General features: G+C 38.3%; 1 protein-coding gene across 1 annotated transcript; it reads right to left on the reverse strand.

Annotated features, from left to right (window-relative positions):
- Positions 1-582: 582 nt before the first annotated feature.
- Positions 583-25,315, reverse strand: ttc8 (tetratricopeptide repeat domain 8). Its single transcript, XM_069916314.1, has 14 exons — positions 24,936-25,315; positions 20,350-20,467; positions 19,413-19,476; positions 17,591-17,750; positions 17,403-17,492; positions 15,968-16,012; positions 11,357-11,442; positions 10,010-10,097; positions 9,181-9,291; positions 8,923-9,062; positions 7,117-7,291; positions 5,194-5,316; positions 5,029-5,112; positions 583-1,317 (listed from the first exon to the last, which is right to left on the reverse strand). The coding sequence occupies exons 1-14, from the start codon at positions 25,035-25,037 to the stop codon at positions 1,201-1,203; spliced, it is 1,503 nt and encodes a 500-aa protein (XP_069772415.1). The 5' UTR covers positions 25,038-25,315; the 3' UTR covers positions 583-1,200.
- Positions 25,316-26,459: the final 1,144 nt, after the last annotated feature.

The following is a 26,459-nucleotide window of genomic DNA, read 5'->3' on the forward strand; positions in this document are numbered from 1 at the left end:
TCAGCATCACCTAGAGAGACAAAGTCCCAAATTCGGAGGTCCTCTCCCGTACTGGACTTCCCACAAGGTTCACATTTTTAAGGTAACACAGGCTGTGTTGGCTGATCCAAAGGACATTCTCTACAGAGAACTAGCAATAGGCAAGAGGAACATTGGTAGACCCCAGGTTTGTTTCAAGGACTTCTGCAAGCACGACATGAAAGCCTTAAAAATCAACAGAGTGATGTGAGGATACAGCAGATGACCGCAAAAAATAGCGAAGTACTCTTCAACTCCTAGAGCAAGGCGTGAGAGTAATCTTGAATCAGCTTGAGGAGTGGAGAGCTAAACGGAGAGCACAGTGACAGCAGACAACAATTCAGCGATGTCTTACACATGCAGCAACTTTGGCTGGGGCTGCCATTCCAAGATCGGCCTCAACAGTCACTAATAGAGGCACAGTACCCATAAAATATAAAATAGAGATTGAGAGAGCACACGCAAAATATGACTAGCAGTTGATAAGTGCACTTTCATATTTACAAAAGAAAGCAATGGCAACATAGAACTGCAATAAACAAAATCAGTGGTGTCAGTCACTGCAATGGATAAAAGCATTTAATTTGGTTATCATTGCAGAATTTCCTCTACAAATTAGGTTAAAATATCATAGAAATCATTTTTTAACCTTTCAAACAATAAATGATTCATGAATTCAGACTATATAAAAACTTATGAGTTCATTTAAAAAGATATTACTTTGTATGTAACTTGTTTCACCAGTTTTCACCCTTCCAAGACTCAATGTTTAAATATATTCCAATTAAATCTCACACCAGCAAAACTCACTACCAAACTACTTTTCAAGACAGTTGGGTTATGAAACTTAACTGCATTGTCTCAGAGTCAAGTACACTGTGAAAAAATGTTTGAAATATTTGTACAGTACAAGCCATTGAAACTACATTTATAAAAATTGGAGAATTAGACTCCATTTTGCACTGATTTACATTCAGTGAACTAATTTGTTCCTCATTAAACAGGCCTGGTTTTTCAATAATATGCACAGTATGATACAAGGATTCTATATTCAAGGTGGGTTTTTAAAAAAAATCTTAGTAAACATAAATACTGTCGTAAAAGTACCAAAACTAAATTACATAGCTTCCCATTTAACAGTATGTCACATACTATCCCAAGATCATTAAGGATTCACAACAGTTAAAGCAGGGCAAAATGTTGCTGCAGTTGTTTGATCAATTGTTGAGTGTCAACATGGTCTGGAAACGCAGTGGCTGATTTCTGTGCTGCTACATAACTGCTCTGAAGGTCTCCAAGCTGGAGGAAACAAAACAGGTGTTGATATTTTGCAGATCATCTATTCAAAGGAGCCACACACTCCAAACTATTGCTTTTATATTTTACCCAATAGTTTAGAAGGCTCAATGTTCATTTTTTACATTTCCTAAAGTAACCAGATTTGGGGGATTATGTAAAATCTCACATTGCAAAGAACAAACTTGACTGACTGAATGTTTTTCTCAAAATTTTAAACCTGTTTAAAAGTCCCCTGACCATTTTCACCTACAACTTGTTGTTTTTACTGAAAAATTGGGTTTCCCCATTGATAACTTCAAGCCCAATAGAAAGTAGCCAAGAATTAAAATGATAGCAACTATTTAAATTCTTTGATAATGCTGCCTTCCTGCCAAATATTAAACTGCTCTAACAAGCGGCTGAGAAGAATGAGATACTCCAGGAAACTAAGCTGCAAAATGAATTCCGTATAAATACCAACTAATTTCTTTAATTCAGTTACAGACAGAACTTTTCAATAATTTTTAAAGCCCCATTTATTTTTTTTTAATCTAAGAATTTGCATAATAGAACTCCACTTAGTTGGACTTTAAAATATAAAACAGCACCTTTGACTCCAGCATATTTTGCTGATATAACAACTGAACCCCATGGATAACACCAATACTTGCCATTTTGTGGGATCAATGGAACCTTCTTTGTTCTCATTATCTCCATCATGCATATACTAGAAAAATAACCAGTCTCAATATTACTTCTTCCTTTCTAATTGAACTGGTTTTTTTAAAATCTTTGCTCCCAATTTTAACCTTTTCCTTGCCTTCAAATGTTTCTGAATGGAGATGATCAATGTGGAGCAGCTCTATTCAATTAAAAAGTAGAATCAAAAGGGTAACAATTTCTGAATTGCTACCTGAGCACAGGGTTAACAAGATTGAGCTAAATGAATGATGTAAAGATTGGCGTGGGAGAAGGGAGTTTGAATTTGTGCAACATGGGCACTAGTATCAGTGAAGTGGAGGTGGTGGTTCCAATGGAACAGGCTCTACCTGAACCACGTGGAGACCAAGGTCCTGTGAGCCCTGTGACTAGGGCTATGGAATGAGCTTCAAACTAAATTGTAAGGGAGTGGTTTCAATACATTGGAAAATGTGGATGAAGCAACAGTACAGAAGACAATGCTGAGGAACAGATGAAATTTTAGCTCAGGCAACATGGAGACAAATGTGAGAAGGGTGGTGACTACAGAGGTGGTGCGGCATTTAAACGCTCACAGTGTACAAAACAATGAGTTTAATGCCCTGTTAAAAATCAGCAGATGCTCTGTTCTGGGGACAGCAGGGCTGTGGCTGAAAGATCACAGCAGGGAGCTAATCAGCCAAGGATATACATCCTATCGAAAAGACAGGCAGGTGGGTAGAGGGCATGGGAGGCCTGTTGGCAAACTATTGAATTAAATCCTTAGCAAGAAAGAACATAGGATCAGAATACATAGAATCTTTGTGATAAAAACTCCAAGGGTAGCCTTCTTAAAGGCTTCTGAATAGTAGCCCAGATGTGGGGTACAAATTACAATAGAAGTTAGAGAAAGTGTGCAGGAAAGGCAATGTTACAGTGATCATGGAGGACTTCAATATGTCAAATACAAGCAAAACAAGGTTGGTATTAGATCTAAGAGAAGAAATTTGTAGAATGCCAAAGAGATGGCCTTTTAGAGCAGTTTGTGATCGAGCCCATAGAGAACAGGTAATTATGCAATGAACCAGATTTGACTCGTGTGAGAATATATAGATAGGTTTTTGGGAGATAAATTGGGAAAGGTTTGTTAGAGTAGGTTACATACAAACACTTTAAAACAGATCTTATTTGAAATAACGCTCTGCCCAATGCTAGATATATCGGGGCCTCACAGCTTTTTCAAGAGCGCTCAAGGGACTTCACTAATGGATTGTTGTTTAAAAAAGGCAACAGATGAAAGAGCTCATTGGAGCCACATATTGTCTGGAGGAGAGCTTTCTATTGTAAGAGGATCATGTGATTTTGCAACCCCAGACCTGCTTAACCTCTCCCTATAGTTCAGACATCCAAGTCCTGGCAACATCTTCACAAATCTTCTCTGCACCCTCTCAGCTTGATAACATCTTCCATGGCATAATGACCAAAACTGAGCACTGTACTCCAAATGGGGCCTCACCAAGAGATTCACTTTATCCCATCCACCTATACCTGACACATGCATTTCTTTTCCTGACCAGTCCCTTAACTAAGGTTCCATAATCTTCCCAGCCTTGCCCTTTTCTCTACCGGAACATCTTGGCCCCAAACTCTCTCACTTCTAAAAGCTTTTCACTTGCCAGGTATCTACTTATCTGCAACCATCCTCTCCCATCGTGTTTGATGCCATTGAAATGAGCCTTTCCCCAATTTAGGACCCATTTTCAAGTTAAAGTCCTATCTTTTACCATGATAAAAGACCACCATTCAACAAATAGTAGTCACTAATCCAAAAGTGCTCCCCCACCATTTGTCCAGAAAGTAGAGTTCAAGTGTAGCCCTTACTCTAATAGAGCCATCTAAATTTTTCTTCTGGTTGCACTCTTAAATGAAGAGCAGATCAACCCAAAAACGAGGTGGAACACAGGAAATGGGAAGCAATGTTGACACAATATTCAAGTTCAACTTGGTGGGAAACATCAAAACAGCATTAAGATTACCCAAATAGGATTACAACAAAACATCTTACAAAATGGCAGATATGGCTAGAATACATGTCAGTTCATAAAACAAAACATTTCTCAGAAAAAAAGTGAATGGAGTCACAAGAGTTGTTCAACATGAAACCAAGTTCAACAGGTGGTGCTTTGTGCTTTCATTTTGGATTTTTAACATCCAACAATATTTGGCTTTGGAAAAAAATGGGCAGTGACTATTCCATGGCCACTTATGCGGTCCACGTGCAACACCAAACTTCTGATTGCCCATTTCTTTAATTTGCCACTTCATTTTTACTCCAACTATTCTGTCCAATGCCTCGTAAACTGTTCAGACATAATTTGATTTAAATTCAGGGAGCACCACTGCATCTTTTGATTAGGCACTAACATTTCTGTCTCCAACATCAGATGAACAAGATTCTACCATTCCTAATCAGGTGCCCAATGAACGGCTCTTTTGCTTTTTTGCTTGTTATTTTGCATTATAAACATTTTTGTCCTTAGTTTCTCTATTCGAGCATGGACTGAATATTTTGCATTTATAGAAAAAAAACCAAATCATTCTCCCCTCTGGAATGTGCCAACTCTTGTTTGGATATGGTTAATAGCATGTCCCTGGCAACTTGCCCAAATGCCTATCCACAAAATGACAATTTGAAGATTACAATATAAACGGTATCATGGGCAAGCCTGTTGAAAACCTCAAAATGCCACCACATATGCTGTAGCTAGCAATAATCTCTGGCCAATTTTTTAATCTGTAACTGAAAAGGGCTGTGGCCATCTGCAATGATTCTACCATAAACTTGCTCATATTAGGTATCTAACCATTAACCAAGGACTAAACAATGGGGTGGAGATGAACAAACTAATTTCAGTAGATCACCACAATTTCTGCTGATTACTTCTGAAATTCTCATACATGCAGAACTCGTCAGGAGAGCAAATGTGTATTTCTGCTGACAGGCATCTTTTAACTGCAGAATAATGTAACATTAAATCGATTCATCATTATTACCTTCTCTGAAAGGGCAGCAAAATTATAAAGAGGTTCGTACATGTGAGGCGCTAGTGCTGCGGCTGTCTGCAAAAATCCCCGGGCCTTAAAGATACAAGTAAAGAAAATAAATGTAATATCTTGTTTATAAGCGAAACAAATTACATGAGAATTGAAGATGTTCACCTGTTCATTGTGTCCTTTGCGCATCTCCAAGACTGCTAAATTGTTAAAAGCTTCAGCATGGTTATTGTTGTTGGCTAGAGCCAATTTAAAACACTGATGGGCCAAATTCATATCTCCTGTTCCCTGAAATACAAGGTGTACTTTTGAATAACCTACATAAACTTGGGTTACATCACTTCAGATGCTCAAATTCTTTTCTCCTAGATCACGTGGTCATATTTTTAGAATGAAAACTCTTCAGCTCTTTGAATAATTCATAGTATACAGTACCTGTAGTTTAAATGAAAAATGTAGGTGCCCGTTTATTGTGAGCAATTTAAAAAACCAGGAGGAACTTTACACAAAACATTTTGGTAACAAATTCTTCTTTGATATTTAACTCATGGTTCCAGATGGAATATATTAGCACCTGGAAGATGATACTTTACATGAAATCTATGCCGCCCAATTAACCAAGAACCCCAGTACCTTTTGAATGGTGGGAATAAACCAGAGCACATGGAGAAGATCCTCGCAGACTTGGGGAGAACGTACAAACTCCTTACAGATAGTGCTGGATTTGAACCCTGGTTGCTACCGCTGCAACAGTGTTGTGCTAAATCGCTCCACTAACTGTGCTGCCTCAGTTTACCAGTCTAATATGGACAGTAAAAGTATCAGGTGACTATTTTTATGAAAGACACCTCCAATCATATATCATGTTAACTTTGAAATATAGCATTCCATTGAGTCAATGTTCTGGAACTGCCAGCCAACAGGGCTACATCGATTCACCACTTCAAGGGCAATTAGATGAGCAACAAAGGCAGGTTTTGCCAGTACCATACTCAAGGTTGTTGAACCCCTTTCCATACTGAACCCAGGTCACACCAAAGTTGCTGATGCAAAGTTGCTACCTTTTGATGCGCCTCCATGCGTACATACCAAGTCACATTCCCACAGTTGGCAAGGAATAATAGCTCTCGCTTTCTCCCTTTTTTTAAAAAACCTTTACCAGATCTCTAATGGCCACTTGGAGCTTGAAAACTACCTTGCAGGTCATTTCAAAGATTCCCCACCTTTATCACAGAATAGCATCAAAATCTCAATATGGAGAATGCAACATCACTTTAAAACTGTTCTGTTGTTCTAAGCAGACTTTAAGTGACACCAACACATGATGATGTCTATTGAAATAGTGCCCAGAAGTTAAATTGTTGATTGGAACTTCAGTAAAGATAAGGGGCTAATCTTTCTCTTGCATCCAACCTCAGCCACCTGTACAATTCTGATGCAATCTGAAAATCAGGGCCATAATTAATGCTTAATGTTATGGCACCTGAAAAATGACCATGACATCCTAAGCAAAATTGTAGGTCAATATTATTTTAAGACATTTTACCAGTCTGCATTAAAAGCAGCATTTCAAAACGAGATGGGTATTGACAGAGGTATATAACATGACTTTCGGTAGCAATGATTAAAGTTCAACTGTAAATACACTAATAAACATATTTTACTGATAAAATTAAAAATAACCTGTACAAGAACATTATTATCCAACGTGAAAAAACACACAAATGCTGGAGAAACGCAACAGATGAAACAGAGCCTTTACGTAGCAAAGGCAAAGATACATCGCCAACGATTCAGGCTTGAGCCCTTTGCTACATAAAGGCACTGTTTGACCTGTTGCGTTTCTCCAGCATTTGTGTGCTTTTCACTTAACCATGGTGTGAACAGAATCCTGTGTTTTACCTCTTATTATGCAATGCCATCATCTCAAAATAATTTTAATCACATTTCTTAAACTTATGATATGTTCTGATATTAATCCAGCTTCTTTCCCTTTTCATGCATTCTATATTTGGCAATTATTGCCAAATCATAATTACTCTGTTCAGTAAAAGCAAAGCAAAGACAAAATTTGATGTAATTACATACCACTGCGACATGGCCAAGGTTATACCATACATCTGCAATGTCCTCATCATTTACAGCCAGAGATCGCGCCCTTTCAAATGAACTCAAAGTCATGTCGTACTGTTGTGCGTAGAAACAGCAGAGCCCTAGGTTGTTGAAGAGCTGACAGTTATAAACACCCATTTGGAGGAGTCGCCTGTAGAGTGAGCAAGACTTTCCTTAACATCATTTCAAAATGATTCATACCGTAATTCAAAAATGGTTTCTTCTAATAAAACAAACAAATTGCAGCAATATTTTAAATTTTGATAGTTTATTTAATGGATCATTACATTGCGCTAACAATGCTTATTATGGAAGCTTTGTGGTGCTGGGATGCTTTGATTTGGTTTTGTCAAAGAAACTATTGATAACAGTTATATTTTCAAATATGTTTGTTTGTTTCTTGCATTTCTATTTTAATATCATCTCTTGGCTACCTAATATATGGATCGTTGTTAAGAAATGTGCAAAAAAATGTAAAGTTAGTTTCCCTTTTTCCCTATATGGGCATATGTTGGACTCCTAATCTGCCAAATCTAACCTGTGGCCTGAGTGGGAAGCAATAATTCTTACTAACCAAGTATCAAGTACCAGACCAAGGTAATGCAAAAATAAACCAACCAAAATCAGTTTCATCAAGTGGTTTGGCCAGCAAGAGTTGAAGATCATATCTGTGAGGTTTAGCAAATACCATCATGCAAATTTGTGTTCTCAGATGACGAGAATGGTCGCTTTGATAGGCTTCTGCCCAAAGTTAATTCTAATATGAAATAAATGGGATAGAGAGGGAGGATCCAGGACTTGTACTGCCAGATATCACTCAGGTGTTGAAAGTGAAGATTCATCCTCCAGGTTTCTAGAATCAGACGTGCCCTTTTGCTGATGTTCCGGCAACCAAATATCCATTATTTGACCATAAATAGCAAAGGTAATAACCATAACTGTTTACGGCGTGGAAACAGGCCATGTCAGCCCTTCAAGTCCACGCCTGGTCTTTCGGCTTCTGACGAAGTAGAGGCTTTCGAGGAGTGAGCGTCAACGTGATTGTACCAGAACAGATTGTTGGTGATATTTACATCTGAGAACATAAAGCTGTCCACCTCTGATGCAGGCAGGGCCATGTGCTCCACCCGTTTGCTTGAACTCGATGTCCAGCTCCATCACTTCAGAACCATAAACTTACTGCAGTTCTTTCAGCATACAATGAATGCAGTGGACAGAGGCAAGCATGTGTATGTGAAATACTTAGATTTTCAGAAAGTGTTTCATGAGGTGTTACAAAAAATACTTCTGCACAAGGAAGCATGGAATTGGGGAACGGTTATGGCGTATTAAACCATTTAAGTCCACATTAACCATCATCCAATGCCCAGTCAGATTTCACAAAGATTAAATGAGAATGGAGAAATTGGTCAGATTTCTAATTATACTCTGACAAGAATATAGCAACTATTATGGCTAATATCCTCATCAATAATGTTTGGCAACAAGGCTAAGTGACTGAATCAATTATGAACAGAATTTGTGCACCTATCTTTATTTATTACATTTTTCTGGAGAAATTCAACTATTTTGATGAGCATTTTTGTAATTTGTGTTTCTTTTACTCTTTCTACAGATTCAGAGATAACCAAGACGGTGTCTCAGAACAAAAACTAAATGGTCAGCAAACCATCTTTAAATTATTTAAGGACAACACTGCATCAACCAATAGTCTTGCTTAATAAAACTTATACATCACAACCTGTAAACAATTTTAGTTATCAAGGCATTTCCTGATCTTACCTATAAAATCGGAGTGCAATCTCCGGTTGGTCAGAATAAAAATGGTTACTCCCTATGCAGGCAATGGCTTCTACATTAGTATTATCTTGTTTTAAAACATCTTTATAATATTCAGTGGCTGATTCTATGTTGTTCATTTCCTGTTAAATTCAAGAACAACATCAATCTGTTATACAGTGGCAAAATTAGGAAAAGAACAAGCTGGCTTATCTTGGATAGATTTTCTAAAGTCTTAAATAGGTACATTATATGCATTACATCATATATACGAGCCATTCCTGTAAGCAGTGTAACTTCCCCTGGGAAATGGACCAGTCCTTGCTTGAAAAGGCCCAAAGCTGTCAATGGCTGGTCTAAACGAATGTAGACCTATTCAAATAAATTGAAGAATATTTAAGCAGACTCAAAAACTTGTTTGCAAATTCATACAATTAATTCTGATTAAGGATCAAAATGACAATTGTCAATATTATATGAAATGAGAATTTATGGCCTATGGAGTAAAATGATCAATAGTAGCTACTGTTATTTACATGCAAGGTTAGAATGCTATTATGTTGCTCTATTTACATAGCAAGTGCAAACTTAACACACCACAGATATTTAGAGTTTGTAATTAACAATGGAATTATACTTGGCTAATGACTAAAAGAAATAACATTTCTGGCGCCAATCATCAACCATTAAAAAGATTGGACTTCATTTGTTTAGACTACAATATTTTCCAGAATTCAAGTCAACACAAAATTTAATTTCCCTTCTTTTCAACCCTTTTTTTTAAATTCAAACCCTTGTTTCTCCAACACCATTTCTCTTTAGGTAACTGATTTGACTATCATTTTACTCTCTCAGGTCTTCTTGTGGCCAATTCCAAACTCTCACTCAATTACCACATCATCCTGGGGAGACCATTTCCTTCAACGCTCACCTTTAAGCAATTCTATAGCCAAGAATTTTGTGAGCTGAAAAGGTACCAGATGCCTCACCACCGACACTTATGTGCACCTTGCTTTGGAAAATACTACATCGTATATTGCAAAGTGGGGATAATATGTGGACAGGCAGTGATTGGCACATAGCTACTTACCTTTGCCAGATAAAGTATTGTATCAACCATTTCCTGTTGTTTTAATGCAGATTTAAATTGTTTCTCTGCCTCACGATACAAACCTAATCTTTAGATAAAGAATTGGAAAACATTATTGATAGTATGCATTTACAGTATATATTATTATTTTAGGGTACTGTTTCTAAACAATACTAGCACAACCTTTTTTATATATGCACAAAGTGGCAAAATAATGGTACTCATCACTGATCAACAAGATCTATGTACCATGTGGGTAGATGCCCTTTGTTCCAATGTCTATTTAAGTAGAGTACCTCATTCATGGATTGAATAGTGCTCAACAGCAGAATATGCAGTAAGCAAGTTGAACAAATGATTTAAAGAATTCCCAAATGCAGCAAAGGAATAAAAATAAATTACAATTAAATCTTTATGCCCTTATCCTTATAGAAGCTCTGATAGCTCAGTGTAAGAGCACTGGCCTTGTAAACCAGGAGTCACGAGTTCGTTCCTCACTGGGGCCTCATTTCTGTGAGGGTGGCCAGACAAAGTGGTGACTCTCTGTCTTTCTTAAGGTAGACAAAGTTAAATAATTTCATGTATGTTACATTCTAACTGTAGTAATACGTGACAATAATGGAACCCTTACCTTTACATTAAAAGTAAAATGAACATTGGAACATGCACAAGGGATAAAAGAATAACACAAATATCAGAACATGTATACATTTTAATAATACCCTAACGTGATGGGAAACGTCAATCAGTCCACACGGAGCTCATGGCATTTACCCCAGAATGTAAAAACATCTGCAAACAGGGAGGTACTGAATACTGGCAGAGTTTTACTGTCAATTCCGATAAGATAGAAGGGTTAACATACTAAATCAACAGCAATGGGAATATACCACATTCAATGGTATTTTCAATTTTTATTAATTATTAATAATAACAATTCTTACTCAACTCCAAACTTTAACTAGAGATAATTTTACAGAAAGCTTTTGTGTTAATGACAGTATATTTTTTGTATCATTAGATTCAATTGAATTATGTTCTCAGTGCACACATGATAACCCAGAGCACAAGGAAAAACAGGTTGTGATACAACTTTTTCCAAGCGATATTGGCCATAATGAGAATCACTAATAGTAAATGAGCAGATGTCAGAGGTTTCACAATTTTACATTACAGTAGTAATGTTTATAATCCTTTGTCATTTGCCTACTAGACTGATTGTGAGCTAATGTTTCCTGTATTTATTAATCTGAAAATATTGAACATTGTAACATAACAATGAATTAATAGCTTCCCAAGGCAATGAAAGAAAACTTTCATAAACCTAATGCAAATCTAGCTCTTTACCTGTAAAAACATTTTCCAATTTGTACTTTCCACCACCAATCCTTAAACTGAGACTGCTCAGATGCTAATGCTGCCAAATCTAAAGCCTGTTATAAAAAAAAATATAAATTATTACTGAGAAGTTGTCTTTCCGTCAATGTCTGCTAAATATATATTTTTAAATACTGGTAGTTAAGTCAAGTAGTCAGGGAATAAATGGCAGGGAATATTGAACTAGTGGATAAAAGATAATATTCATATATTTTGTCAATTTATTTGAAATAATTATTTATTGACATCACAAATATTACATTTATGGAAATTTTTACTCAACATTTCATTGGTGGAAAATTTCACTTTAAATTTAGACATAGATATACAGCAGGGTAACAGGCCCTTTACACTCTATTGACCTACCCACCCCCACCTCCCAGTATGGTTTGAAGGGTGGGAGGAAACCTGAGGACCCAGAAAAGGCTCTTAGATGCAGGGCTACAATTGAAACTGGCAAATGTGTGTTCATGGCACCAAGTGTGATCTACCTGGGACACAAGATCACAGCTGAAGGGTCTCTGCCCAGTGGAGGACAAAGTGAGAGCAATTAAGGAGGCCCCAAGCCCAAAGAGCGTCACGGAACTTGGATCATTTTTGCCATGGTGAATTATTTTGACAAGTTTCTTCCTGACCTCTCAAGAGTTTTGGCCCTACCGTACAATAACATGTACAATAACATCAAGTGGCCGTGGAATGAAGTGCAGGAGAATGCTTTCAGAGGTATGAAAGAACTCCACTCAGCGAATCTGTTCACTATGACCCAGATAAGGAAATAACCTTTCATGTGACGCCTCGCCCTATGGAGTAGGGGCAGTTCTCTCACATGTAATGGAGGACTATTCAGAAAAGCCTATTGGTTTTGCTTCACATACACTGATGGCTGCTGAGAAGGGATATTCACAGCTAGACAAAGAAGGTCTGGCCAATGTCATAAATCACTGATGAACCTGTTCAGTGAGACGAGATATGTCCCATCTCTAGCCTCAGCTAGGATACAGCTTTGGGCTCTCACAGTTTCAGCCTACCAGTGCACTACTGTGTACAGTGCAGGTGGGGATAATGCAAACACCAAATATGCTGAGTTGTCTACCTTTACCGGAGACAATGGATACTACACGTGCCTCCAGAGAGGCTGTCAGAGACATCTGTAAAGACTCGGATGAAACAGTGGACAGAGAGGAACCCAGTCCTGTCTCAAGCCAAGACTTTCCTTTTACAATGATGTAACATTTACAGATATCAAGGAAGGAGAGGAACTGAAGCCTTATGCTAAATGCAAGACAGAATTGAGTCTGCAGGATGGCTGCATTTTCTGGGGGTTGGGGGGGGGGCACGAGGGTCATTGTGCCTCCCCCTGCGCATTCAAAGATTGTGGAGGAAGTTCATGAGTCTCATCTAGGGGTGTCAAATGAAAGTCCTTGCAAGTTCCTACATCTGGTGGCCAAAAAATGGATCAGGATCTAGAGAACAAGATAAAATCATGCACACTTCAGATCAATCAGAAAATACAATCAGGAGCTCATTTGCACCCTCGGTAGTGGCCAGACTGCCCTTGGTCTCGGCTACGTTTGGACATTGCTGGCCCTTTTATGAGGTAGATGTTTCTAGTAATGGTGGATACGCATTTCAAATGGATAGAAGCTCATATCATGGGCAACATTACAGCCCACCCAATGATAGACGAACTCAGGCAAGTGTTTGCAGTCCAGGGGTTGCCTGACACTCTGGTCACTGATGATGGCCTGACATTTACCAGTGAGATCAGGCAGCAGAATGATGTTCATCACATCTGGACGGCCCCTCTCCATCCAGCCTCACATGGTTTGGCTGAGCAGGCTGTTCAAATAGTGGAAGATGGCAGGGAACTCTCTTAGCATCAGCTTTCCTGTTTCTTGTTTAAATACCGCCTTAAGCCGCAGAATACAACTGCACGCACTCCAGTGGAGATGCTGATGTGCCATAGGCCCAAGTCAAGACTGGGCCTGCTGTGCCCAGAAATGAAGACAAGAATGGAGAGAAAACAGGAAAAGCAGGAGGGACGTGATCAACATGCACAAGCCAGTTAAAACCAGATAACAAGGTCCATGTGAGAAATTATCAGCAATGGCTACTCAGTTATTCTTAATCAGAGGGGCCTGTCTCCTATGTTGTTAAGCTGACTGACGGACGTGTTTTCCGCGGACATCAGGATCATGTACGCTTGCATCAGAGGTGAGCAGCTCCATGGAGTTTCCAATGGTGAGACAGTTTACTGTGGAAGTGTGTCCACCAGAGAGATGCTGGCAGAGGTTTCTGGGTCCCACAAAGAGGATGGATATTCCCACATGGACCCATAGACCCCTCTTATGCCCCAATACCAGATATGCCCAAAACACCATCAGCAGTGCTTGCTGACTCATCGGGGTAGAGCGCAGATCACAACGTACTCGCAAACCTCCTGACAGACTGAATCTTTGACTGAATGTGGAATGTACCATTTTTTTCCCCAGATGTTTTTGTATTGTTAAATTGTTGCTGAGATGTTATTACAAGTTTTAGGAGTATGCAAGCTAATGACACCATTGTTTCTTTCATTTGTTGGACTTTAAGGGGGAGAAGGGTTTTAATGTGAGCTGTTTTGAAAGTGAGATTGGTTCCAGAGTAAGGGAGGGCTTTTACTTCCTGTCTTTTCTTTTTATTTCCAATGTGCTTCATGTACAACTTCGAGACCATGCTGTGTGTTGCAGATGAAAAACTACAGAGGAAGAAAACTACCAATTTTCCCTTGTAACCGCTGCAACCGTGTCTGCCTGTCCCGCATCAGACTTATCAGCCACAAACGAGCCTGCAGCTGACGTGGACATTACCCCTCCATAAATCTTCGTCCGCGAAGCCAAGACAAAGAAAGAAATTTTATTTTTTTTTTTAATTTTTTTTGAAGTTGTTGAGTGGTCCTTTTTCAAAGAAGAAGTCATCACAAGATCAACTACTGTTGTGTCATCTGCAAACGATGACTCTGTTGGAGCTGGTTCTAGCATTGCAATCATGGGTCAGTAGTGTGAACAGGAGCGGGCTGAGCACACATCCCTGAGGGGTTCCAGGGCTCAGCATAATATTCTGCTTGATATTCTGCTGCCAACCCAGCCAGACTTTCTCATCTTCTCCCTCCCCAAAAATGAGAGGCAATAGATTTAAGGTGATATGGAAAGATTTAAAAGAAACCTACTTTTCAGAGTGATGAGGTATAAGAAGCAAGCTTCCAGAGGAGGTGTTAGAAGCAGGGGAAATCATGCTGTTTAAACGGCATTTGGACAGACACATGAATTGCAAAAGTTTAAAGGGACATGGGCCAAATGCAGGAAAAATGAACTAGCTTAGTCGGTATGAACAAATTGGTCTGAATTGTCTGTTTCCATGCTATAGAAGTCTATGACTAAGATATTTCCAATATTTAATTGACTACTGGTAGTCAAAACAGCATGGATTATATTGATCTGTCACCCACAGCTGAGGTATGCATTTCTCTTAAACTCTTATGTAGCCCTGAAGTTGCTGACTGAGAGCATGTTAAATCCAACTGACAAGCATCAGGCAGGACTTTGTGATCTACATCAGGTCAAATGGTGTTCAGGTGGTAGGGTGGGGTGATAGTAGAGAAGAATAAACCCTGCCTGCAAAGATTATAAATAAGTGTTCATGAATTCTCCTGCAGGAAATGAAAACAGATTCCCTGGGGAAAATGATAGGAAATGCCAAGGAAGTCCTATGGTACATCTTGCCCAGAATGTCTGAGATCTGCACATTTGCTCTTGAATCCTAAACATGCCAGCATTTGAGAATAGACTTGAGCATTTCTACATAGGAATTGCCTCAAGATCAAACAAAGCCTAGCAAAACATGGACCTTACATTTATTATCAGAAAAAGTCTACTTTCATTTTAATCAACTGAGACATTTTTATAATCCCCTCCAAAGTAAAAAAAAAGCTTAGTTTTAATCAACTGATGACCAAGGTTGAGAGATAAAGACAGAGATCTGGAAGCTTAATTACATTGGAAAAATTACAGCTACTAATTATTTTTTGTTACTCCATGTTTCCAAAGATACCAAACAATACAAATCACATTACTATCCAAATTCTCATGTAATACTTGTAAATTAATTCTGTTCATAAGAATCCTTCTTTGATTTTGTTGAGTTTTTTTTATTGTATAAAATTTATACAAGTGATTTCATCAGACAGTCACTCTGTATTTTGAAACAGTGGTAGGGTAGATTATTTAAATTTACATCAACAAGTGCATATTCAAGAGAAAAATGTCTGTATGTATTTTGGTCAATATGGTTTATTGTGTAAAAAATAAAAAAAATTTAAAAAAAACAAGTGCATGAGTTTTTTTTAGTGTTCAGTGACTCCATGCTGGTATTTATGACCTATATTCTTAAAATCGTTCAATGTTAAGGGCAAGTGAGAACATCTTTTCCTTCATGAAAAAAAATTACATCAGGTTCTTTTGCATATATAGGTTTTCCATAGGCCACAAAATATTCCCATGGTAGAAACTATATTCTCATATTAGAGATTTATTGATAACTTACAGTTTTTACATCATTTTCATGGTGAAATATATATTCAAATAGTGCCTGAAAAATAAAACATATACTAGTTTAGTTAACCTTTTCAGAATTAAGACTTGCACCGTGCCATAAAATGTTATATGTTATACTGTTAAAATTAAAATCACATCCAATAATCCACTTTTGTAATAAAAGAACTGCTTCTGCTTGACTCTTTTCCATTAATAATAGGTGGCAAAAATCCAGGAACTAGTTTTTAAAATGGCAAACTATCTGCAGTGTCATTTTATAGATTACTCTACATGGGAAAGACACATGATTTTTTTTGGAACTTTTTCTACAAGTGGTGCAAAATATTGATGTGGGATCTAGATTTTTTTTTAAAAAAAGCCATTTTCAACAATATAGAAACTCAAACATCTCAGATCATAAATGAATAGTTTTCTAGAGACAAGCTAGATGAATTCAAGGAAAAGAAATTCATTATAAAAGCCATTATTGGATCCCACCCACAAAAAAATAAAAATCAAGATATAGTCTGGATTCATTAATGGTTAAAGAAAAGGAAACAAACACTGAATGCAAGCAAGGTTTCCCAATAAACTCTTAAAAACTTTACTTTGCTGGACCAAATTTGGACTTCTTGTTTTTTGACATACTGCATAGTGGTTTGGATCAGCTAGCTCAGGTTTGTGAATGGAGTGGACTGGAGGTGAATCCACAGACACTACATCTTTGAAGTAATTTGCTTCTCATATTGTTGTGAGCACCAGGCTATACTAGTGGTACCTTTTTGTGTGCTTTTACAGCAGGTAAAAAAATTGATGAATTTTACGCATTACTACATATTATTTTTACATGGAAAAAAAAGGAATGCTGATCTTGATACTAATTTCTAAAGTAGTAGGCTTGAACTATAAAAGAGATATTAAGCAGACTACCCTGATACTCTCAAGGTTAGACAAGTGAGAAGCCATCTCACTGAAACATACAAATTTAATGAATGGTCTTTCCTTGCAAGGAGTGTCTCAAACTGGGGTGGGTGCCATAATTTCTAAACAATGTCAACCATTCAGAGATAAGCAGAAATTTCTTCATTGAGAGCAACAAATCCTTGGATTCTCAACTTTAGAAATCTGTGATGCTCAGTCACTGAGTGTATTAAAGTTCAGAGTTGTATTTTTTTAAATAAAGCATTATAGGGTTTGTGCAAGAATTAGGGAGGCAAAAGGATCAGCCATGAGATTAGTGAAGAGAACAAATGAGGAACCAAGAGATCTCCTATTTCTTATGTTCACAAAAATAGCAAAAACAGAATTTGTAAATGCCTTTTTCATCAAATGTTGTGATTCAACCCAATACCAACCTTCCCCCACTCCTTAAACTGGCTTGATAAGCTTTGGCCATGCAACCTAACAAAAGGACTGGGCCTATATATTTAAAATTTGGCACAAACCTTAGCTAAATTTGGCTTCCCAGCATATTTGGCTAGATTCAGTCTTGATAAGTTAATAAAGGGTCCATCAGGATTAGTAAGCATGGAAGCCTATAGAAAGATAGACAAAATATTTTAATTGTAATGTAAAAATCTTTTATTCATAGAAATGAAATTTGAAAGAAATATTCTTCAAGAAAAAAAAATACCGTTCCCAGCCTAACAAATCTACCAGAAGCACTCGTCACTGGTTGGGCTGTGTAGGCAGTTCTTGGTGTCTTGATAGCTTGCTCCATAGTGCCGGGTCTGCCAGACTGGGTGCCTGGTCTTACAAATCCAGTGATAGGTCTTCCAGATTGTGACATAGGTCTGCGAGAGTGAAAAAAAATATTTGAATAGAAGTACGAGATTCTTTCAATTCATTTTTGGAGAACCCTATTATCTAATGTTCTTTCTTTAGCCTAAATGGCAATTTTTTCATGCTCAGGCCCTGAAGAAATCTGATTAGCGTTATCTTATTGCTAGCAGATAAAAAAAATATTTTTGTCTCAGGTAAAAGCCGTAGATTATAAAGGCAACAGATTATACATTCCATGTTTGGGGAAATAAATGGTACTGTTCCAATTTGTCATTACCATAGCTTAGAATTGTCAAGTAACCCTAAAAGGTTTTTGTATGAATCAGAACCATGCTGACCAATATGAACCATAACCAAACATGATCAAATTCATATATTTTCTTATTATACTATAGTGGCAGTAGTCCAGAAGTATTTCCTTTAAAAACTGTGGTTCTTTGATGCAAGTAAATGTTGTCAATGGTCCTATATAAAAAAAGTTGTTCAAAATTAGAACTTAATGTCATGAACAGGTCACAAAATTGGTTGTTTTGCAGCAGCGTCATATGGCCAACATTTCTATAAACCACACTTTAAAATAAATAAAATAATGCAAGAAAAAGAAAGTGCGGTAGCGTCTGTTCACTCAGAAATCTGATGGGGATTGGGGGGGGGGAAGAAGGTGGGACAGAGCTGTCCTTGTGCTGCTGAGAACTCCCCTTCAGGCTCCTATACCTTTTTCCCGCTGATAGCAGAGCGAAGGGAGCATGACCTGGGTAGTGGGGATCCTTGAGGATAAAGTCTGTTTTCTTAAGACACCACCTCTTTTAGACATCCTCAATTAAGTGAAAACTGGTGCTGGTGATGTCCCAGGCAGAGGCAACAACCCTCTGGAGATTTCCCCTCTCCCCCCCCCCCCACCCTGAGTGTTGGCACTTCCATACCAGAGAGTGATGCAACCAGCCAGAATGCTCTCCATGGTATACCTGTTGATGTTTTCGAGTCTTTCATAACCTAACAAATCTCCTCAAACTCCTCACAAAGTATAGATGCTGGTGAACCTTATTCATGATTACAATGACATGGAGGCTCCAGGACAAATCCTCAGAGATGTTGACCCCTAGGAATTTGAAATTTTTATTCCTCTATACTGCTGACCCCCTGATGAGGACTGGTTCATGTTCTCCTGATTTCCACGATCATCTCCTTGATTCTGCTAACAATGAGTGCAAGGTTGTGGTTGTGACACCACTCAACTTATCTTCCCTCCTGTACACTTCCTCACTGCCATCTGTGATTCTGCCGACAACCGTGCTGACATCGGTAAATTTGCAGAAAGGATTTGAATTATGCCTAGCCATGGGTGTAGTGTGAGTAAAGCAGTGGGATAAGCACACATCCTTGAGGTACACCTGCATTAATCATCAGTGAAGACTCGTTGCATTTCCGATTTGTATTGACTGTGGTCTTCCGATGAGGAGGACAAGGATGGATTTGGGGTGGGGGGGGGGGTGAAATGCAGGTTCTAAAAGGATCCAATGCCTCTTTTTTACAAGCAAGCTGAAATAAGCCAATGCAGTGCATACATTGTAATCAAATTTGAGCACTTCCTAGTCTACTGTACACAATCTGTTATCACTATATATCATGCATTTACTAAATTATCAAAGGAATCCATAATTAAACCACATTACCTTACTGCCAGGCTTGGACCTCCTCCTTGATTAACCCCTGGGAGTTTTAAAGAGGTTCCAGGTCCTAAAAATAAAAGAATCTTCCAAAAATTTTTATTGAAAATAAATTAATTGAAAATCTAAATGTTGCTTCACCAGGCACCTCCAGATAAATCTTCAATTAAGTTTTTGACTCATAATTGATTTAACATAAAGCACAGCACTTTAGAACAAATGAGGCCATTTTCATTCCTGTGCATTTTCCACTTTTTAGCTCAATCAATTTAACACCACGTTCATGGTTCTACCTTCTCCTCAGCTTCTTGTGCAAAATATTTACTGTCTTTTCCTTGTAATGGATCCACATCAAAACTGTCTTTGGCAAATAATTCCATGTCCAGCAACTTTGTCCAAAGCATTTATTTCTCATTTTTAGTAACAACTCAAAATTGAAGATCCCTTATCAATAATTCTCAAACAAAAAAGAAAATCTTCTTATTCGCCATTTTTTTTTATTGTTCTGAAAGAATTTAAAATATTTCAAAACAGTGGTTGGTTATCTTTGGTATCACATTCATTAATCAATAATTTGTCATTTTGTTTCTACATACATATATGAGTTTTTATACACTGTATTATACCTATAATAGATTTCTGCATTTTCATAGAAATTTGCATTGGGATCTGTTGATCCAAATCCTTCCTTTACTATTTTTCCACTGAGTGTACTTTCCCTAGTCCTTTCATTTCTTCCTTCTCCTTCAAACAAATTAATTAAATATTTCACTAACCTTCTCTCCCCCCTCTCCCCTACACCCTCCCACCACCGGATACCTTTCAGTCTGTCTTACTGCTTGACAAATATCCTACATATTGTTACTTCAGTACCTAGATTTGATTGAATTAAAACAAGACCCAAGTAAATTATACAACAAAAATGGTTTACTAAAGTTCTTACGGGCAACCTGTGCAATAGCACTGTCATCCATTGCTTCTGCTATTCCTTCTTGATCTACATCTATTTCATCGACATACACCATCTCTGTCAAGGCTCGAGTTTTCAAGTTCCACACGGCCTACAAAATAAACATCCATTTCAAGAATTTTATGATGATTGCAAATTTCAAAAAAGACATCAAATATAACTAGAAAAAGAGGAACAAAGCTTATATATGATGATCAAGGACAAGATGGACAAGACTTTCCAGTCACTAAACGCATGGATTACTTTTGACATTGAAGAAACTTTTCAAGTTCCTTCAAGGATTAGTTTCACCCAGCTATCCATGTCACAAAATTGCCCAATTAAATCAATTAGAGTGAAAAATTGTGATCAACAGCAGATCGGGATATGCTCTTCTTTTATAAAATAAAAAAAAAACCTTTAGAATATTTTATTGCCAATAACTCAAACAAGATACTTAATGTAAGCAGAAATATCAACAAACTTTCAAAAACATGGATCATGAGATTTTGAGGGTATGAAATACACATTGTGTTTAATGCTCAGGGATGTTCGATTCATCCATTAGGATGCAGTTAAAAACTCAATTACATTCTATTTAAGCAATTTTATCAAAGCAACTGTGAAGTAGGCACACCAACAAGATTTGGCATGTTATTGACTAACACAGGACAACGAATGTTTTGCTTTCTGAACACTTTTGGGTGTATTTTATGGATTTTGGGCTGCTCATCACTAACATTTTCCTACTATATACTGTCTTTTTTTGCCTGTTTTTGTGATTTCCTGGCATATTTTAAGTCTACTTCAAGCATGCAAAACCATGAAGTGCAACATGTTACTTAAATTCATTTTCTGCATTCGTACTTTGACTTCTTTCCCGCAGCCAGTGACAAACTTGGCTAAAAGTTTCACCAGCACATTGTGACTATGGAAAAGCAGCATCAGGACAACTGGAATCCATCAATCCTGGCAGACTATTGTTGGACACTGACACGAGAGGCATCAGATTCTGAGTACAAATTAAAATCAGCGGCAGAACATTTTTAGGTCAGTTGAACTAATTCAAAGTGTCAGCATCATTATGAGATTAAATTAACTTTTATTGAATTTAACATGTTTAATGTTTTTCCAACTTCCTATGTGATACAGCAAATCTGAACACAAATCATCTGTGTTAGGTTTGAAGTTGTCTATCATAATGCCCAATTTTTTTTTCAGGAAGCAACCCTTTTGAAAACAAATTGTTGTCCAGTGTAATCTATAAATCCTTTGAAACCATACTGGATCTTATCCTTGAGTAATGTTATACAAAATTAATCAAATGATAATTTAAACAAATCAAGCTAGTTTGCATTAAAGTTTACCTTTTACAAAAGGTTACCCTCATCCAAAACTAAAAAGGTATACTTCCTTAACCCAAAAAATGTATGTATAGTGTTCATAATCAATATTAGTCAACTCTACTCTAAATGCATGGGAAACCATTCAGTTAAGAGCAATAAGAAATTGGCAATAAAATTTGACTTTGCCAAAATGCCATTAACTAGTGTATGAATACATTTAAAAATAATGTGCATCTCTCCAGATTGACTCTTTATTCACAAACTGGTTATTGGACTGGCAATAACAAACAAGAATGAGACTTCAAGTTTAACCATACAATTAGTAATAAAATAGTGGAACGAGTGGCACAATTAGAAACAGTGACCTGGGTTTGAATCTGGCACAATCTGTAAGGAGTGTGCAAGTTCTCCCATGTTTGCGTGGGTTTCATCCCATCTTTCAAAACGTACGCAGGCTGCAGGTTTATTGGGGTATTTGAGCAGCATGGACTCTTGGGACGGTTACTGTGCAGCATGTCCAAATTTAAAATGTACTATATACTTAAGAATAGCACATCTATAATAGTGTGAATTACAGAGAGCATAAATGTGAATTAAAATACAAAAATTATTTAATAATTGTATAATATTGATTTATAACAAAAAAATAAGCAATCCATAATTATACATAGAGATCAATTAAAAAATAATTCACCCAAACTTCTGAAAAAGATTATTAAATTCCTTTAGTAATAATCATTGTTGATTAGTCCAAACAATGGGGAGCTGTACAATGTGAACAGAAAGTAGGTCTTAAGACCATAAGGCATAGGAGCAGAAATAGGCTATTCAGTCCATTGAGTCTGCACACTATTTAATCATGAGCTGATCCATTTTCCCCACTCAACCTCACTCCCTGACCCTCTCCCCTTAATTTTTGATGCCCTGGGTAATCAGGAACTTATCTATTTCTGCCTTAAATACGCCCAATATCCTGGCCTCCACAACTGCCTGTGGCATCAAATTCCACAGATTTACCACACCCTGGATGAAGAAATTCAGAATCAGAACTTATTGTCACAAAATTCCTCCACATCTCACAATATTCCAAGTGAGATCTCACCAGTGCCTTACAAAGCCTCTCAAAAATCACATGCCTGCTCTTGTATTCTATTTCTCTTGAAATGAATATGCCAGCACTGCATTTGCTTTCTTCATTACTGATTTAACCTGCAAAGTTGACCTCGAGTCAATCCTGCTCGACAACACCCAGGTCCCTTTGCATCTGGTCATTTTCAATTTTCTCCCTATTTAGAAAATAGTCTGCCAGTTTTTTTTCCTGTCAAAGTGCATGACCATACACTTTCTGACATTGTATTTCACTTGCCAATTCTCTGTCCATTCTCTTAATCCTTCTAGGTCCTTTGATGGCTTGCCAACAATGACTTTCTATCTTCTGATCCTACATCTTCTCTTTCTAATTATTTGATGTTATTCTTTACCAGAAGAGTCATGTCACCCCTTCTGTGTATCTGCCTCTCCTTTCAATACACTGTGCATCCTTGGACATTCAGCTCTAATTGACATCCATCTGTGTCAACATCATACCTGCCAATCTGTACATGTACTACAAGGTATGCACTTACACAATTAAGACTTGGAGATGTGATGCTTTCTCATCCTTTACTTCGATTAGACTAACCTGGCTACTGACACACAGGGGTTTTATATATATATAAATATATATATATATATATATAATATGGAAGGGTGACATCATGATGTGGGCATCATGATGTCCAGCAGAGGGCAGGCATATACCCAACAAGGTCATCCTGTTTATTTCTTATATTGCACATGCATTTAAATACAAAGTCTTTAGCCCTGTACTTGTAACTTTTTTTGACTCAGTGTCCCAGTTGCATTGCAACTCATCCCAAAGGCTTCAATTTTGCCCTATCTGCCTGTACTTCCATACAGACTCCTGATCAGCTGTCCCTACTGTGCGCCAACCTGTGCTTCCACATAGACTCCTAGCCAGCTGTCCCTACTGTGTGCCAACCATCTCTTCCTCCTCACTTTGGTCCTCACTCCTTATAGAAGACAGTTTACAGGTTCTAGTATTTCCTCATTTCAAACGGTGTCATTTTCAAGGAAGCGTGGGGACAATATTCCGAATTACTATCTTATTAACCCAATAACTTTGTAGATGCAGCTTTATGTATTTAAAGATATAATACCCAACCCCAACCAACCAATTTTCCCCTGCAACCTTGTCTGCCTGTCCCGCATCGGACTTGTCAGCCACAAACGAGCCTGCAGCTGACGTGGACATTTACCCCCTCCATAAATCTTCGTCCGCGAAGCCAAGCCAAAGAAGAAAGAAGATTCAACTTTAAAGAGATACAAAAAGAAATAAGACGCATTCAAAGAAAATCATCTCAAGCTCAGGTCTCCTTCATAGTTCGTCGAAGAATGAGATGCAAGCACTTAGTCTGTGCGGATATTACGACATATTACATCATGGTAACACTAGAAATAATAGTCCTTCTTAAACAGATACACAAAATTAATTAAGAATCAAAAACACAAAGTTTTAACCTTTACATACCCCCCCAAGAATGTATTTTAAACCCTCCCCCCCAAAGAGCATTAGTAAACCTTCCTGCCAAGATATTAGTTCCACTCATGTTCAGGTGCAACCCATACCATTTATACTTTTCCCCAGAACTGGTTCCAATGATCCATAAATGTGAAACCCTGTCCCATCTCCTCAGCCATACATTTGTCTGCACCATCTTCCTGTTCTAACCGTCTCTAGCTCATAGCATCCAGAGATGACCACCTTGGAGGTCCTGCTCTTCAGCCTCTTCAAGGAAGAAACAAAAAGGGATGTTCAGAATCAAGACAGTGCTGGCTGGGGTTGGGGGAGTCGACCAGACCCACAAGAGGTGTGATCAGAGGAGAGAAAGTCGGATGCACTTCTCTCAGATGAAGTCGTCAGGGTTTGATACCAGTTAAGGGAAATATATTCTAGAGGAGCTTGGATCATGATCATATGAAAAGGACACACTTCTTAAAATGTTCCCAAATTCTTAAAAGTACAACTTTATTGTTGGACTTCACCGTAATGCAACCCAAGCCAGGAACAGATGGATCCCCCTGAATGTTAGTTGCATTTGAATGTACTTTTCGAAACACTGATTGCCGAATCGTCCACATCCCGGTCCCGAATGAACTGAGAAGACGAAGTACCTGGTCGTAAGCGTTTTCCTCCAGCAACTGCGTACAGATATCTGCGCAGGATTGGAACTTGCGCCTCCTGAAACGACTCCAGGCCAAAAACAAGGGATCCATGCCCACGCCGATTTTAATCCCACAGAACCACCATCACGGGCAGCCACACCGAACGGCGGCCGGACGCCTCTCCTCCGTCACTCCAGGCAACGCGACGCCGGGGCCTCCACGGCCAAGGCGGGGCCTCCACGGCCAAGGCGGGGCCTCCACGGCCAAGGCGGGGCCTCCACGGCCAAGGCGGGGCCTCCACGGCCAAGGCGGGGCCTCCACGGCCAAGGCGGGGCCTCCACGGCCAAGGCGGGGCCTCCACGGCCAAGGCGGGGCCTCCACGGCCAAGGCGGGGCCTCCACGGCCAAGGCGGGGCCTCCACGGCCAAGGCGGGGCCTCCACGGCCAAGGCGGGGCCTCCACGGCCAAGGCGGGGCTGCCCCGGCAACTGCCTGAGAAACAGGCGCGAGTTAGTGCAATTATTAGCTCCGACCGTGCTCATCGACAACAGCGAGCTTTCCCCTTCTATTGTAGAATAATGTTTCATTCGCGGGCAGAAATTGAAACTGCGACCTTCAGCGGTTCTGTTTCCTGCCACTCGCCTGGGCAAGAAATTCAGTCAGCCACCAAAGCTCCACCTCCTTCCAGAATGGACCTAATAACACATATGAAGAAAGAAAAGATCAGATTTTATTGATAATTAACAGCATTTTGCAAATGATTCTACTTTAAACCACCAATGTTACCTTTCATAAATATCCACCTTGACATAATAACCAGAGAAGCTATTGATTATTAGCACCACGGTGTTTTTCTTTCCATATATTTGGAGTAATGTTGTCTCGCCGACTGGGAATTGCAATTAGAGATGAATAAATATCTCTGCATTTAAATCCTGAAGGCAAAACAAAATTGAAGGAGGAAAAACAAGGTCTGCAGTTTGAAACAAAAACCTGTCACGCAGATTCTTCAATAGGAGCTGACAACAAAAGATTCTTTTGTTATAAGTGGCAAAGTCATCCTGGACAGCTCCAAGTATACTGGATTATATAGTGGACAGTATAAACTGGATTATATAGTGGATAGTATATATTGGATTATATAGTGGACAGTATATACTGGATTATATAGTGGACAGTATATACTGGATTATATAGTGGATAGTATATACTGGATTATATAGTGGACAGTATGTACTGGATTATATACTGGATAATATACTGGATTATATACTGGATAATATACTGGATTATATAGTGGATAGTATATACTGGATTATATAGTGGACAGTATATACTGGATTATATAGTGGATAGTATATACTGGATTATATAGTGGACAGTATGTACTGGATTATATACTGGATAATATACTGTATTATATAGTGGATAGTATATACTGGATTATATAGTGGACAGTATATACTGGATTATATAGTGGACTATATACTGGACTATATACTGGATATATAATGGACAGGAAATACTGGATTATA

This window comes from Narcine bancroftii, chromosome 2, assembly GCF_036971445.1.
Source record: "Narcine bancroftii isolate sNarBan1 chromosome 2, sNarBan1.hap1, whole genome shotgun sequence".
Lineage (NCBI taxonomy): Eukaryota > Metazoa > Chordata > Chondrichthyes > Torpediniformes > Narcinidae > Narcine > Narcine bancroftii.

Coding starts and splice junctions, on each gene's coding strand:
- ttc8 (XM_069916314.1), bottom strand. CDS start 25,037: ATGGATCCCTTGTTTTTGGCCTGGAGTCGTTTCAGGAGGCGCAAGTTC. Junction 10,098..11,356: donor ATTGGAAAATGTTTTTACAG/GTAAAGAGCTAG, acceptor CTTTATCTAAAG/ATTAGGTTTGTATCGTGAGG. Junction 9,063..9,180: donor GAATGGCTCGTATATATGAT/GTAATGCATATA, acceptor TGAATTTAACAG/GAAATGAACAACATAGAATC.